The sequence below is a fragment of the Calypte anna genome, chromosome 3, assembly GCF_003957555.1.
Source record: "Calypte anna isolate BGI_N300 chromosome 3, bCalAnn1_v1.p, whole genome shotgun sequence".
Taxonomy (NCBI): Eukaryota; Metazoa; Chordata; class Aves; order Apodiformes; family Trochilidae; genus Calypte; species Calypte anna.
Genome location: NC_044246.1, coordinates 93,064,196 through 93,081,396, shown reverse-complemented (window position 1 = coordinate 93,081,396; position 17,201 = coordinate 93,064,196). Strand labels below are relative to the sequence as shown.

Sequence of the window (17,201 nt, the reverse complement as noted above, 5' to 3'; positions counted from 1 at the left end):
TCTCCTGGTTGCTCCCCTCCCAGTGCAGGAGTTGTCACAGGTGAGACCCTGGGTGCTCTCCTCCATGGGAATGTTAAACAGTTACTCTGAAGCATAAAAAAGGTTCCTTATACTCCTTCAGCAGAGGAGGAAATTATAGAGTGACTGGACCAAGAAAGATAAGGTTTGCAAAAGCAAAATTTTAAAGAAACAGTGAGGGGAAAGCTGTGCCAGCCCTATGAGAGATAAAAGCCCTTTTTTTCTGGACGTCAGCATAAAGCCTGAGTAACAGCTCAGCAAACAAACTGCAGTGCCCATGAGGAACTGGTTGCTGTTTATCAGACCACATCCAACAAGCACATTCATGCCACCAGGGCTTTCACTGAGGGCACTTACCAGCAGAAATTTTGACTTGTATTACCAGTTCTGCTCAGACTACACCAGTATGCCTGGGTTACTGGAGACAAAAATGGAAGGTGATTATGCATTGTTCTTCAGTAAGACAAATACCAGCAGTGGAGATCAGAAAGAAATTTGAATGCTTACTGATGGATGTGCATGAACTAATCTGGGCTAGGACCCCTGTAACATGCAGGATAGCACCACGAAGTTGCTGTGAGCTAAGCTGCTGAAGATGAGGCTTTCTGCTTGATTCTGGTCATGCAGGAAAATTACATTCCACAGATTTCCTTTCACAATGTTGTCCATATTGTCCATTTCATTTTCTCTGTGTTCATGTAACCCTTTGTATGATGGGTTCCTATCCTCTAGGACTGACCATAAAGCAAATTAATAAATCACACAATACACATGCCATTGCCTAATGAACTTTCATTGAAAGAATAAATATAAAAATAGACAAAATATCCTAGGAAATAATTGAGTGAAAGAGGGCAAATGATGAGAGTATGGACTGATTTTAAAAAACACACCAGCCCTGACTGAAATCCCCATTACGTGCTGTCATGCTCTTTCACATGTACTTTCTTTTTTGAGATAGCTTATCTTCCGTAGTGGTACTATTGGAGAGTGTGTCAATGAAATGTAAGAATGACTTTCATCAGCTGCCTATGCTGCCTCCTGTGCTGAATGCCCATCCCTCACCTGGCACAGTCTCTGTCACCACAACTGCTGATACTTTCAGAGTGGGCACTACATTATCTTTCTAGCGTCAAAGAGTGGTTTCTTTTTTTAATTGATTTTTTCCCGCCAGGGGACCTGATCCTCATACACATCATTCTTTTGGTATAGTACCTAAACAACAGCAATGTGGCTGAGTAGATCTGAGAAGCAAGCTGCTGCTGAGACAGTTGACAAAGTGCTTCTGCTCTATAAAACCGCACCTGAAAGTACAAGTGCTATGTGACAAAACACATTCAAAACATGTGTAAATTTATCCACTCTGCATATATGGTCTGCAGAGCAATGCACAATAAAATCAGAAGAAGTCTGGTGCATACTCTACAGTGGTGAAAGTGGGTAAATCCCATTTTTTTTCCACCACAGCTTTCCTCACGCATTTACAAACAGCTTGTTTCTTAGAAAGAAAAATGGAGCCCCAAGGAACTGCAATTAGTTACCATCAGTGTAAAATAAATGTAAAAATTATGAATACTCAAAGAGCAAATAAAGTGGAGGTGGAACTGATTGTTTTTAATTCTGGGCCAGGACAACAGCCTCCATTATCCAATATAGCCAGTTGTCTATGAGTTGGCTTCTCTCCAAATTCTGATTTGCTGCTGCTTTTAATGTTTGCTTTGTAATTACAAACATTTTGTTCCAGGGTAAATCAGATCCAGGGGTTCTTTCTATAAACAGAATCACTTAAGCACAAAGTTTTAAAGAAAAACAAACAACAACTTCCCTTGAGGAATCTCTCTTAAAAAAAAAATAACACAACAATTGTAGATTTGGAATCTTTGCTTAATTCAGATATTATCTGGGACACGGCAGTAGTAAATGATAAATATTATTGTCCATCCATTCTCTTTTCAGAATTATATTATGCTCAGATTGTGATGATTCTCAAGTGTAAAAGTATAATACAAATTACTTGATGTTAAAATGTGGATATTTGTATTATTCTCTTTATGACTGTGGGAATTGCAGATATTTGGCACTCCTAAAAATCTAGGCTCTCAACAATAAACAGTGCCTTCTGTCCCCTTCCCAGCATCCTTGAACTTGATACTAAAACTTGTTTTGCAGGTAAAATGAGTTCAGTCAGATGCTTTCCTCATTCAGTATGCACATCTTATTTTATTCAATAAATGGATCTCCTCTTCCATCATGCATTCTGGAAAAAGAAGGCTGTTTTTCATGCTGAATGTCTATGACCTGATGTATTGTAAGTGTATTTCATCCACAAATCAGTGTTTGTTTTTTTTTAAATCAAATATTCACACATAAAGCACCACTTTACCTTAACACTGTGGATGCACTGAGACAAAAGGGGACTTAGAAAGTCAGTAAGAAAATAAGACAGAAGCAAAGATTTCACTACAAATTAAAATCTTGAGGATCCATCCAGTATTCCTTACTCAGTCAGCTTTCACACTGAAGGCAAGGAGACAGAAAGGCTTGCAAAAAACCACCATGTTTGTAGAGGCTGAAATTTTGGGGCTCCAAACTGACATGACAATAAAATGTGTAGTACTTTGAAGAAGATTTACAAGACTAACTGATAGGAGACTCCAGCTCAGTCACCTGATTCAGTATACAGAAATTATAGGTCTGGACTTACCATTTCTAGCAACAGGCACTTGGATTTATGGATGCAACAAGAAGAAACACTAAAACCAAAATCAATTAATTGCCTCTGTTTAAAGAGAACTAATAATTTAAGTACACATGAAAAAAAAGGAAAGCTGAATTCACTTTGACAAAACAACGTCTCACTTTTCCTTCTAATGTGATATGACTCATCTTAAATCCATTGCAAAGCAGTAAACAAACTACACCAACTCAGTAGCCATCATCTGCCAGGAACATTTTTAAAAGAAACCCATTACTGAGCTACTTTTCTTGTCTTCTATACAGAAGAAGAAACTTATTTTCCCAGCAGAAACAGCACTTCACGTTATCTTCTTTTTGTTTACCATGTTTCCTTCACTTCTAACAGCAAACTAAAGAATACCTCTTTAAGCCAGTAATTTATTTCTTAAGCATTAAATAAAGCAATTTGGGCTAGTTTGAAATATTTTTCCATTTCATTTCATTTAAAACAAATCAAAAGGGGGAAGTTCAGTTTGATTAGTAATAACATTGTAAACGGGAAATATCTTGGATAGCAAGTTAAATATGCAGACAACAGCCTTTTGATTTTATTCCTCATTCACTGAAGTAAATTTATAATTGGAACTGTAACAAAAATAAAATGATTAGGACTTCTTTGTTCTATAATACTTCTGTAATCTAATTTCCTCAAAATAGCTGCAAGATAAATTATTGTCATGAAGACCAAAATGACAACTGTAAGCTGGTCTCTTCACTTTTCATTATTTGTGATTGGATTTATGGTGACTATTTATTATTATCATATAGTTAACAAACAAAATTTGGTACAAAATTTGATAAAATTTGACAATGTATCTGAAGTCAGCTTCTCTGCCCATGTAAATCACTGGAGATGCATGAAGAGAGATTCACATTCCATTTTTTTGCAATAGTTCTTGTTTGTAGATTTTTAAAATCTTTTGGGTCAGGCCCCTCACTGTGTTAAATGATACTAATCTGAAAAAAAGAGAGTAACTTCAATTTCCAAAATATTCTCTGATTCATTGCTTTAAAGAAATGACTTTGGAGCTTCTCAAGAGTTGATCGGAAAAATCTAAATTGTCATGGCAACATGAGTTGAAGAAATCCTTCTTTGCTGTTTCCATAGATGATCTCCATGCTATCAGTCTGTTTATTAAATGTTGCTAAAGAAAGCAATTAGAGGTTAATCCCTCTGCAGAACCAAATAAATTACATAACCAGCAAAAGCCAGTGAAGTGAGATATACTTTAGATAGGTCAAAAAATATGAGACATCATGTATCTTGAATATAAACGGCATTTCTGTGATTGTGTGCATAAAATTTCACATTAATAATACCTAAGAGTTTGAACTTTCTGTATTGTTAGTAGATATGTTCCAGCATCCACACTTTAATGTGTGTGATACGAACTGGGTGTTATGTGACTTCAATAAAGGCCAGATTCAAAGTCCATTGAAGTTAATGAATTTGTTGGGGTTTTTTTCCTGTGAGCTCCTCAACTTCTGGATCAGGTTCTCACTGGTCAGAATCTGACATACAGCAATCCAAGCTGTTCAGCTGACTGCTACAGTCTATGTCCAACATGCCTACTTCTGCAGAGCAAAATGCTTTTTCTCTAGAAACTGGCAGATTTGTTTCAAGGTAACTATATCATGCACCTGGAACAAAGAAAAATTGCAGCATTTGCATTTATATTAACTACATGCCATGATAAAGCCTCTCCTATATAGGTTTCATAAGAAAACAAGACAGAAATTGTTGTATATAGGTCATTATTAAAATGCTACCACTGCTGTCACTGCTGATTTTGTAAAATCTAGTAATACTACGTTCTTTAGTTCTAGAGACATGAAAAACAATGGGTCAGTGTGTGAATGGGAGCTATTTATGGGCTAAGATAAAGAAAATCAATTTAATTTCTCAAGAGAGATCTCTACAAAGGCAGAGTGTCACCGATTGTGTTATTAGCAGTTGCTTGATTGTGCTGAGGTTGTGAAAGTGAATTATAAAACAGCTTTGCCCCCAAAAATGGTTGGTATGACTCAAGCTATGTATTATAAGAAACATCAGCAGGATACCAGTGGAAAATCTAGCTGCTAGGGCAAAGCTAAAATAGTGTACTTAGTCACTTGGAAGCAGTCAGATTCTGCATTGATATCCCACAGACACTAGTGAGAGCAGTGTGATTTGTCATGACCATTTGTTTCACAACCAGAAGTATATAAATTAGTCTAAAAATAAATTAAGCAGTTTGCTTTTTAACGACTATTTTGTCAAAATGTCCTTTTAAAAAACTTCACTGTTGTGCGAGAAGCACTGGTCTTTCTTTCCTTTTTTCTTTAGCCCCACAGCCCTTACATTTTTTTTTCTAAGCTTCAGGGCAAGACAGATTCCACAAATGTGTATCCCTGTTATCTAGCCTCTTGTTTCCCACCATCAGCAGCTTCCTGAAAAAATCACTTCCCTGTTCCTTGCAGCTCCAGATGTGTTACAAACTGGGACTCTCATGTGGGTCCCAGGCTGTAGCTGAGTCCATGTTATACCCACTGTGAGTTCAGACTGAACCCTGGTGCTCTCATATAAGGAAAGCTCCAGCTGAAGCACAGTGCCCAAGGCCTCTTGTTCATGTACTTTGGGACCACTGAGCAAAGTGATTCCAACTCCTCTGTTTATTTCAGCAGCAGGCATTGCAAATGCAGGAAGATACCTTAGAGCCAAGCTACAGCTGGGCTGCTATTTTAAAAATGTCTGGTTTGTGGTCCTCCGGTGTGAGGGACCTGAGCTTCAAACACAGAGCAAGGTTGGCTTCACCCTTGTTGCCAGTGCACTGTACAATGCTGGTGTTTCAGCACCAGTGTAAGCAAAATCTAAGTTTGAATATTTGTATCCTCTTGGGTTTTGCATGAGAACACAATACGATGAGTAATTCAGGTCAAAGGAAGTAAACAACGATTTATAAAGCATTGTCTCATCGCTACATTTGATCTACAAGTGATAAGATGAGGACAACATATATCCCTAGCCCCAGATTTGCTCTCTGTCAAATGTCAAGGGTTTGCTGCAAACAGCAGAATTGTAAGAACATTTCAATAAGAACACTCCAATATAGCTTTGGAAGTAGCTCTTTATAGAAAAAAACTGAAAACTTTCAGAAAAGAAAAACTTCATGTTTGGCAAAACTGCACGAAAAAGTCATTGCCTTGAAATCAAGAATAAGGCACGAAGCAAGTGCTGAAAATGTAATCCTAAAATGCTGACCATATTTTATGCAAGTTTGCAAAACAAACATTGCACACAAAGTTTTATTCATTATTATTTATTCAGCTCTGTGTCAGCTGCAGTACTGCAAACATTTCTTTTGGAAAGCCACTGTAAAACAGAGGCATGAATACGGAACATGATTCTGTACTTCAGTATCCATGGGATACTGTAAGAGAGACATAAACCATCTGAAGACTAAAATGATACTAGGTTTCTCTGTTAATTGTCCTTCACAATTTCTTTAAAGAAAAAACCAGAGGAAAAAAAGAAGAAGGAAGGTAGAGGTCAAATAAAACCATGCTTGGTGATATCAGAGGTACCAGTTGTAGTGATTTTACTTCAATAAAAATATGTAAATATTTTAATACTATTAAGGTTGATCGCTCAGATTCATTGAGTGTTGTTTTTTTTTTGAGTCATGGATGTAAACATTGTCAGACACTCTTAGCCATGAGCTTAAACTAAACAGGGTCTGGGTCCACTACTCAGCTGCAGTATAGCGTAAATATATATATATATGTGTGTGTGTATATATATATATATATATATATATTTATTTGTATATACCCAGATGTCTTCCTTATTCAGAAGAGCAATCTTTTCAAAACTGGTCCATCAGCTACTTCTGAAATAACCAAAAAGTTCTGTTTCTACTACAGTGGAACAGGGCCCTCACAACTGTATGAAGTTACCTTGGCAGTGATGACTCAAAAAATGAAGTTGTGAGAGGTGGAATATGCATGAATGCATTGTTAAAATGCATAATTTAATAATTATAAAGCTGTAACATACCATGATTAATTTTTATGCTGGAAATTGATGCATTACTGTAATTGCAAGAAATTGTGACTTCCTTGCTCATCTTTTGCTAAAAGAAAATCATTGATGATGTTCTGATTAATCAAAGAATTCTGGTTAATCATCACCAATACAACAGCAACTTAATCTTGCTTTGCCCTTTTAATTGAATATGCCCTTCACATAAGAATGGAAGCAAACTGTTGTAATTTTATTGTCTTTTTTTTCATATAAGTATGAAGTGCAGAAAAAGTTATTGTCTCTGAGCATGACTTGTTATTGGCAATAAGATGCAGTATTACTCTTGTAAGAGGTTTTAGTGCTTGCATGCCTCCGTTTACCATTCAATTACTAAATGCAGGCAGCTCATAAATGTTGCCTTTGTGTGTCAATTTAACACTAACAATAATGCAAGTAATTTTTTTTGAGCAGTTGTTCTGTTGAGGAATGCTTATTAAAAATATAGTGTGCATCTTCTTAAATGCAATAGAAACGTCCTATAGTGGAGTCAAGTCTTTCATCTAGCCAGAACAAAGATGTGTGAGGACAAAGTAAAATCCCACAGTTTTCCTCAGGCATTAATAGCATTTTTCCATATTTCACAAGTTACTGGTTGATAAAACTGGTTTAAAGGAAATGCAACTGACATAGAAAAGTAAAACATCTAAGAAAAAGAAAGTGATTCATACACATTAAGAGAATTTCCATATTATTCTTTGTTCACTGCAGAAATTGGAAGAACATACAGTTTAGCTCAGTCTAATTTTGCAGCCCTATGGAGTACGAGAGGCCAGATTCTTATTTGTTGACCCTTATTTATATCCTATTGTACTCAAGTGTTATTAGAGATCATGCCTAATACTTATGCTACTGCTTCAGTGATTTGTACAGTGAAACCAGCAATTCCCCTTTCCACAGTGCATCCCTCTGCTGGTTACAGGCAGCCTGGCACTACACTGCAAAAATCTGTGTTCTGAGTTTCAACTGTTTACTAGCAGAATAATATCATCATGGTAAAAGAGATGTGAAAGTTCAATAAAGATTTGAACAAAATGAAATCACATCTTTAAATTAATTTTAGGTTTTATTCTATTATATATATACTACTAAACAGCTATTCTCTGGAGAAAGGTTACAAGAGGAGTTCAGCATTCAGTGTGCAGATGACACTTGAAAAAGTTGAAATCAGTGTTTCCTAGGGTTTTTCAGGCTTTCTAAAGAGCACAGTAAATCTGGGCTGTATTGGTTTCTGGTTAGAATATCTGCAGCTTCAAATTGTTTCTGAGTTGGTGGGGCCCAAGTTTTCATTAATGTAAATGGTACTGAGACAAAGTCCAATAGTTGTCTTTTAAAACCTTGTATGTATCAATGCATACAGTGATGCTACCATGTAATAATAACAAGATGAAGAGCCAGGTACTATGTTTATGTAGAAAAAGCAGTATGCAGGACAAAAAAAAAAGACAACTACCACCCTGAAACAAACCAAAAAAACCCACGCCTGATCATACATGTCTGTATAAAGGGACATGGGAGTGACAGCCAGTAAAATATACAGGAAACATTCTGCAGAATGGTTCCTATATATACAGATGACAGATGGTGCTGAAATGCCCTCACAGACTTCAATATGTCCTGAAGTTCATGCATGCTCACACCTTCATGGGCTTCTATATCAGCTCCAGCTCCCCACACCAGGCACCTCCAGTTCCACACACACCAGAGTCCTGTGGTGCTCACACCTCTATCCTGGTCCTCTCACAGAGAAACTGATAACCCTGTTCTGGCTGACAGTGGAAATTCAAATCTCATCTGTGGATTCAAAGGCCTAAAATGAGTGTTTAGGGAATCTTTGTTAAACTGATATAGAGAGTACAAACACATCCATATATTGTCATAAAATTATGAAAGATTTTACAAAATGATCTTACAAAAAATTAAGTACATCTTTACATTAAAATAGTATGTGGACAGAGCTGGCAACTCTCTTTTTCATCTTTCTATGGCTGATTCCTCATTGGGCTGGGAGAATCCATTGACTACTTGGTTTTGCTCCTAGGTGTTCAATACCTAGCCCTGGTGTTTTTTTTTAAATCCCTTTTTTCACCTCATTTTCCTTAGAATTGCTTTAGTCCTCTCTGGAAGAGAATGGAGCCTCTCTAGAGAGACCAGCTTCACATTTTGAGAAACACTGCTTTGGAGAAAGAGAAAATACATGACTTTAAAAGAGACAAACACTCTCAGTCCAACAGGAATAGGGCTTAAACATAGTGGTAATCCTGTGATGTAGTCATAACATTTATTTTGACACAGTGATAACAACAAACAGAGGGTAAATAAAATGTTTTGGGGGTTTATTTCTTTCTGTTAGCTTTTTTGTAGGTGGGTTTTTGTTTGGTTGGTTATTTGGTTGTTTTTGTTGTTTTTTTTTAAATAAAATCCAAAGCTGTAGATGTGGGAATCCTTTCACTATCTGGATTCAATTTAAGGGCAGAGATGTTTTCCCTTTGCTATTTCCATTTATTTGAATGATACCTCTGTGCATAAGCTTGCTTACGCACATTTTGCATGAGGCAATTAGGTAGCAATGAAGGTGCTGGTTTTGGTTCTCTGAACAAGTCCAGAAAATGACTGGGACTAGTTAACATTTAAGACCCCTTCCAGCCCAAACAATTCTATTATTCTGTAATGATCTTGAAAACATGTACTGGGACAATTTTAAATATTAAGCAATATATATTCCTACACTGAAAATAGCTTGTCCACAGACCTCACATCACAACAGAAAGTCTTTTATCTTACATTTCAGTTGAAGTTCATCTTAAATCTACCAGTTGATCCCTAGCAGCATGAATTTTTACAGAAACGGTACTGACATGTTTTGTGTTTCAAGCAAATCAATATTTTTTTATATTTTCTTTTGCTAGCAGTAACCTATCAGAATCAGCAATTGGCTCTACATGCAAAGCTGAACACCGTGCTGCCTGTCTTGTTGAAGCATAACTGCTGTGATAGGGTAGTTTCTGGGAAAGAGGTTCCCTTAAGTGACTCCATACTCATCTCCTTTCGTGTGTAAAGCATAATGTAGAAGGTAGAACACCCCAAATATTTTCCAAAACACCCAGATGCATCAGTCAGACAAAAGGAATCCAAAGAAATTTACAGAACTGCACCTCAATGCAAGTCTACCACAATGAACAATTACATGTTTTCTTGCCCCTTTAAAAAGTTACAGAAAATTGCACAGGAACTGTTTCCACTTTATTTCATAAGAAGTAACAATGTGGAAAACAGTCCACCTCTCACTTTACTGAAAGGTGAGGGAAGGCCTGTGGCAACACCTCCAGAAATCCAGCACTTTTTTTTTTTTTTTTTTTTTTTTCTTCATAATACTCTCAAGACAACCAGAGCCCAGGTAAATTCCTAACAGTGAGTACAAAATGAGTACAAAATGATTCGATTACCACGGGGCTGGTAAAACAAAGTTCTGGGGATTTATTAATTAAAATCTTACATGTTTCTGAAAGCCTAGGTTCTTCATGTTACTAAGGAATGAGTTCTTTCACTCTCTAAACTATAAATGTAATTTCAGCCTCAGGATTACATTTGACTAAATATAGATATCTGTGCTCGATTGTCCGGGAAGGTAAATGGGAAAGAATTATGTCAAATGTCCCTGCTGGTTCCCCTTCTACCTGTTGTTTGACTTCAATATTAAGTCAGTTTGTAGCCTTTAAGTAGGTGTGTTGCTGCTCCACATTAGGCGAGGTATAATTACATGCTGCAGAGCAACATCAGAGGCAGTGCCCAAATGTTCCTGGCAAAGCCTTTGTATGTAAGCAAAACACGTCGGATCTCCGCTGAATAACCATGATCCAGCCTCCAGCTTTTCATATGTGCTGTCAGCCACGAAAAGAAAACACTTAAATGTCAAAGGACAGAACCGGCTACAGTGTATTTAACAAATGAGTCGCGGGTGTCGGCTCGCCCCGGGAGCCCGCACGGACGCGGCTGCAGATGGTCCCGGGTCGGCCGAGCCCCGTCTGCGGCGGCCGGGGCAGCTCCACCACCCGGCCCCGGGGCAGCTCCACCACCCGGCCCGGGGCTTTCCCGCCCGCCCGGCCCCGGCGCCCCCCGGGGCAATGCCGAGGCACCTGGTACTTGTAAGGGCTGGGAGCTGCTGTCGAGCCCCGCCCGGGCGGAGAACCGGGACACCAGGAGAGGATGCTGAAGTTTGGGCAGGGCGGCCACACCGAGAAGCCCCGGCCCGCCCCGGTCCGCGTGTGCCGCCGAGCACGGCCCCCTCCCCGGGAGCCACCCGTTGCACATCCCGAGAAAACCGGGCGCCTCCTCCCCCGCGCTGCCTTCCCCAGCCGGGCGGCGTTGCCTGGTGAAGCCAGGCAGGAGCAGGAGCCAGGCAGAGGAGCGATGCCATCGGGATGACTGCAGCCGCTGCTCCGGACCGGGCAAAGCTCCCGCCCGGCTGCCGGCAAACCAGGCTGGCCTTCCTCCGCCTCTCCCTGCGGATCACTACTAGAGGCTGCCGGAGGCAGGGCACCCTGCAGAGCCGCCCGTGCGGACGAGGGTGCCCGGTTGCGGGTACCGGCAGGACGGGTAAGGCTCCAGCCTCGCCCACCAACCGGGGCTGCTGTCGACTCGTCCCGCTCCTCCCGCTCCGGCCACCCCCACACCGAAAAAGGCAAGGAGAAAAATAAAATTGTAGGAACGATATAAAACGCCTTGGAAGGGTTAAAGGAGCCTCAGACAGCACAGACCGCAGAAGAACCGTGCTCCCGGAGGTAGGCAGAAACAGCCGGGAGCGAGGTGGGAGAAGGCAGAGGCTGTAACAGGGACAGGTGCTCAGCTGCAAGAAGCCTCTCTCTCTCTCTCTCTCTCTCTCTCTCTCTCTCTCTCTCTCACACACACACACACACACACACACACACACACACAGACGCACACGCTCGCATCTCTCTCCCAGTAGGAAAAAGCGCAGGGCTAATGAGAGGCGAAGTGAATAATTGGGAAGATGTTGTCTCCAGCGATGAGGCAAGTGATGGGGCTGAGGCCAGCACTCAAGTTGTGTAACCCAATTCATCGTAAACTCCCCCCCCCCCCTTCGACTCCCCTCCCTTTCCTCACTGATCTTAAGGAGAAACCCAGCAAGGGGTGGGAGACGGTCCCCACCACACAGCGAGTCTAGAGGAGCCTTTCTCCATCCAGCACGGGAAGGCAGCTGGTGCAAGAGGACCCCAGCCCCTCATCCCCGCCTCCGCGTAACTTGCGGGGAGCGGAGCCGGCTTAGGGAGGCGGGGGCGGCTCTCCGCGGCCACCCACTCCGCGCTCCCCTCCGAGCTCGGCAAAAGCCGGGGAGGCGGGAGGAGGAGAGAGCCAAACTTGCCAGCCCGGGGACTTGTCCCTCGCATGGCAGCCAGTGCCGTTCGTGCGTGCGCGGAGAGCGAAGTGTTCCCAAACTCCAGCGCTGCCCCCGCGTCTTGATGGGCACGGCTCTTCTCCCAGCACCGCAGCGGCTACTGCCCAACTCCTGGGGGCTGCTGTCTCCCGGGGGAAGTGAGCTCGGGGGAACCGAGCCCTCGGGAAATACCGGCGGACCCGGCGGAAGGTGGGAGGCAGGGAAAAGGGAGAGCGGGCTCCTAGAGCCTGCTGTTACCCGGCGCAAAAACGGAGCGAGGGAGAGAGCTAGACCGAGCGGTAGCGGTTTAGCTGAGGGGGAAAAGCAGTGCCGTAACCACAGCCTACACGAATACAGTGCAAGAAACCCCAGTCTTACCCTGAGCTGCAGTGAGGATCCCCGCGCAGAAAACCAGCAGAGACTTGAATTTCCTCCACGCAGTCATGTCTGCAGTTATTCCACACACACACACACTCACACAAAACCCCCGGCGGCTCTTCTCGGCTGCGACCGTGTCCTCCGAGCGGCAGCAGGGCTAAGGACAGCGCCAAATAACCACCACAGGGCGAGGAGAGGCGGAGAGGAGCGGTCTGGGTCCCGAGCGCCGCGCAGCGCCCGGCGCCTCCTGCAGGACTGCGCGGGCGGCTCGCTCCGCTCTGCTCATAGCATCAGTCCCCGCTCAGCGCCCGCGGAGCCCCGGCGCCGCCGGCCCGCCGCCCGCCCAGGGGAGGGCAGGGAGGGGAGAGAGGGAGGCACGCCCGGCGCGGCGGGCAGCGCGGCATCCACGGCCGCCGGCGGCAGGAGAGGGATGCCGGGCAGCGGCGGCAGGAGAGGGATGCGGGGCGTGCGAGGATGAGGAGGAAGAGGAGGGGAGAGGAAGGGAGGGAGGGATCGCGGCGAGAGCAGCGCAGGCAGCGCAGCGGAGCGGCTGCCAGCCACACGAGAAGCCGCCGCCGCCGGACTCAACCATCACTTCCCACGGAGAGGGGAAGGGGCCGGCGCTGCGCAGCCGGCGCACGCCAAGCCCGCAGCCGCCCCGCTCAGCCGTCGGCCCCCGCACGGCCCCCCCGGGGAGGCCGCGGCATCCCCCACCCTGCCCTGGCCGCGGCCCGGGCGGCTGCCTCCCGTCCGTGAGAACGCGCAAGGGGAGAAGGCTTCCCCCGGCCCGGCGGCCCCCGGCCCGGGGAAGGGTGGTGGCTCCGGGGCTACACCTGCCCGGGGGGGGGGGGGGGGCTCGTGCCGCACTGCCCCGGCGCCCCGTCCCCTGGCTCTGCCCGCAGCCCGAGTCCTGGGCTCCTCCACCCACATGTGGGGTGCGGGTGGTGCGTGTGATGGAGTGGAAATCCCTAGTTCTGGATGAAACTCCCCGCTGCTCTGGTCCCTGCTCGTGAGAGAGGAAGGCTTTCATGTCCAAAATGTGCCCTGCTTGTTCCTTCCAAGTTTCTCATCAGAACAAGCTGTTGTTCCTGAGGGGAAGGAGAGGAGCCAACGTCTCCTTGAGGAACACTTCTTTGTCTTTATGTTGCCATTCGCAAGTGCTCCTGTTGCCAAGTGGTATTTCTGCTATTGACTATCCTTTCCAAATCAAATCAAAACAAACAAACAAAACCATCACAAAATCAGGCATGGCAGTGTGAAGACAGAGGGTTCCCCATCACCACACTGGACCCAACAGGCTTTGTATCCTGACCCCAATTGAAAGGAAATGGTGAACGAGGGTTGGCCTGTTACAGGTCCCCTCTCTCCCATGGCCCTGGCAAGCTGATACTCTTTGCCAGAAATGGTTTCTGTGCCAGACCGATCTGCAAATGGATGGCAAAATGTGCCCAAACCTGCCTTTCAATTCAGTAAGAATGGTGATTACCACTACCACTGCACACTGGATCTGGCTCCATAATTAATGCTTACCTATATTCATAATTAAAATACAAAGGCTCGTAGGAGAGACAAGAACACCTCTGGAAGGGTATTTTCAAGGTTGTAATTATTCACTTATGAGTTTTCTTTCGTGGTGAAATATGCAAAGTTGTTTTCTCAGTGTAAGTTGCAATAAGGTGGTGAATGGGCACTGAACGAGGTAGGCTGACTTTCTAATAAGCTTTTATTTATGTATAAACGTTGCGGTTCTCACTCAAAAAAAAAACTTATTAAAAAAAAATAATTCCAGAGCCAAGCAAGCTGCCGAGAAAGACGTGGCATTGCTGCCATCTCGTGGCAGGCGTTCCCTGCCTGCTTGCACTCTTACTTACCCTGCCCTGCCTTTACCCACCCGCTCTTCCCCTTAATTCCCAAACCCTGGGACCCGACTCTGGAGCCTGGCCCGAACACTTCCAGAGGAGGGATCCAGTCTTAGTATTTATCTATATTTTAAAATGCCTCGAGGACTAACTTTTACATTCGTGAAAGTAAAGTGATGCTAATACTTTTTAGCTTCAGACGTCATGTAGCCAAGCTGCTGTGCAGAATTCCCCAGTTAGAGCTTCTCAGGCTCCTCATGTACACCCCTCCACTTAATCCTTGTCAGCAGACCTGGGGGAATTCACTAATGATAGTGAGAAAGGCAGAAATTGTAACTGAGCTTAAGCTGAGGCTCTTCCTTTCTATCTTGCAGTAGTCTGAGGCTTAGATTTCTGAAAAGGTGCTATTTGAGCACTGCATCTGACCCAAGAGATTACAATGGTTTTTAGGTTTGTTACATAGGATTATTTATTGAGTCTGAATAGTTAAAAAGTCATAAATAAACTCCATTTATGGCTGTCTGCATCTAGTGGAAAAGAGTAATGGTTGTATCATGTCTTGCTGTGCTGTTTAAGTAAGCATTATTAATTGGAGAACTTGCTGGTTAACCCTGCTCATAGCAGATTCCTCTGAAGCTCCAGTATGATATAATATCAGTTTTCTTGGTATTGACTCACTCTTGTTAGATTTACTGTTTCCTGACTCTTGCCATTCTTCTGAGGATTTTCTGGGCTTTACTGAGCTTTTGGGACCCGGTTCCTCCTCTACTGAGTTAAACAAATGGTAATTTCTTCCCCTCATAGCACCTTTGGTACAGCCAAATAGCTGGGCACCATAATCACTGCCACTGCTGAAGATGCCTTCTCCTCTTTCTTACATCCCATGACAGTAAACTGTATGCATAAACATTGCTGGCCTTCAGCACATTGTCACTTTTCACCTGAGTTTGTGCCTTACTGAGATAAATGGGACAGCACAGACCTCCCCCACCCCTCCTGCCCCCAGCTAGTATTTGAGGCTCTATACAGTCTCAAGCAGCTGTCACAGTGACTTTTACAAGGCCTGTTTGACCTAAAAGTTATGCCAAACCCAAAAAAGCCAGAAGATGACTGGAACTGAAGCCTGCCATTCTTGCAGAAATTTCCACCAACCTGACTTCAGCTGAGCATGGAGCTGTGGTACCTAAACACAGTAATTACAGAAGATGATCTAACCTAATGACTGTAATCTCTCTATTGTACTTTAAATAGCTAATGTACTACTATAAAATCCCTGAATTTATGAGTTTGAACAGAGGCAATGTTTCTCTCTATTCCCTATAGATGGTATGGGGGAGTGTATATGTCAAGACTGTTTGTACTAATCAGGGTGATTTAAAAGTAACTTGACAGGGATTTATTTTTAATTGAGAGCTTGTCTTTTTACTTCACTATACCATATAAAAAAACGTCTGAAAGGTTAAATTTCCTCCTTCATTTTCACTCCTATGTTAGGAATTTTGAATCCACATTTCTCTGATGTTGATTTCTAGAAGGAAGAAACATCTTTCTGTAAGGTTCAGGAATGTTTGTGTGTATCTAAGCAAAACTACAGATTCTGAACAAAGCTGAAAATGTACTATGTACTCATTAAAAAGGGATGCTTGGGGGAACCCATGACCAGAATTTGTACTTGCCAGCAGAGACAGAAGGCAGCAGTATTCTACCAGAAGGTTATTTTTAAGTATAAAGTTAAAAAAAAATTAAAGTTTAAATTCAAAATAGTATGTTGGGGAGAAAAAGTCTGTAAGGAGAGAAGTCTTCAGCAGAACAATGATTTAGGATTAGGAAATCAGAAAGTCTTCTCCATGAGCACCTTCATCAAAATGTGTGTTTTATTGTCACACCAGCTCTTTAGTTATTAGCAAAAATAGAGAAAAGTTCCAAACATTCTCTCTCAACACATTATCTTTTCAATAACTCTGTTTTCAGACTTGAAACATTACATGATTTCTTCAGTCATAATAGTCTTCCAGGCTGAAAAAAAAAAGTACTTTATGTGTATATATGTTCCTAATCCAAATTTGTTATATCATAAGGAATAAAAAACAGGCCATACAAGCCACAGGCTGACTTCAGTTAGAAATGTTGTTGCTTGGGTTCATATTTGACTCTGCTTTCCTGCAGTGGTAATATTCAGTTCAAAGTAGAAATTTCTCTTGTAAGATTGACAATAATGATGACTACAGCTACAACAACTACAGCTGCATCAGCTACAGCAACATTGTTGTTTTATATACTGTACCAACACAGGCTAATAAATGTAAGTACCAAAAGCCTTCTAAGCTGGAGACAGAAGGAGAAAGGAAAAGAGACAGGAAATAGCTGTAGGGAAGAGATGGTTACAGGCTGGAAGGTGTGACACTTCAGGGAAATATTGGTCAGGAAGAGAAGATGTTTCAATACTGATGTTCAAGAGGCCCCACGGAGCTAATTAGTATTTATATTATATTATATTATATTATATTATATTATAATATATTATATTTAGGGAGAACAGTTGGCAAAGCTGTGGGGGAGGTATTGTTGCCTGTTTAAAAGTACCCTCAATAATTATTTAGCTCCTCATGTGCAGGCCTCAGCACTCTGATTCTTCGCTAAGCACCTACACTGATCCTATCTGTCCTTAAGATGACATTAATAGCAGATGTTAGGAAGATGAGACTTCTGAGAGACATTTCTGCCTTTGAGAACAGGTGGGATTTGTAGGCAGCAG

General features: G+C 42.7%; 1 protein-coding gene across 1 annotated transcript in view; it reads right to left on the bottom strand.

The window, feature by feature from the left end:
* Window positions 1-12,654, bottom strand: part of CSMD1 (CUB and Sushi multiple domains 1) — a 945,929-nt gene extending 933,275 nt beyond the window's left edge. The window contains exon 1 of the mRNA XM_030448332.1: window positions 12,588-12,654. Coding sequence (XP_030304192.1) covers window positions 12,588-12,654 — 67 coding nt within the window. The remainder of the gene's footprint in view (window positions 1-12,587) is intronic.
* Between the last annotated feature and the right edge of the window lie 4,547 nt (window positions 12,655-17,201).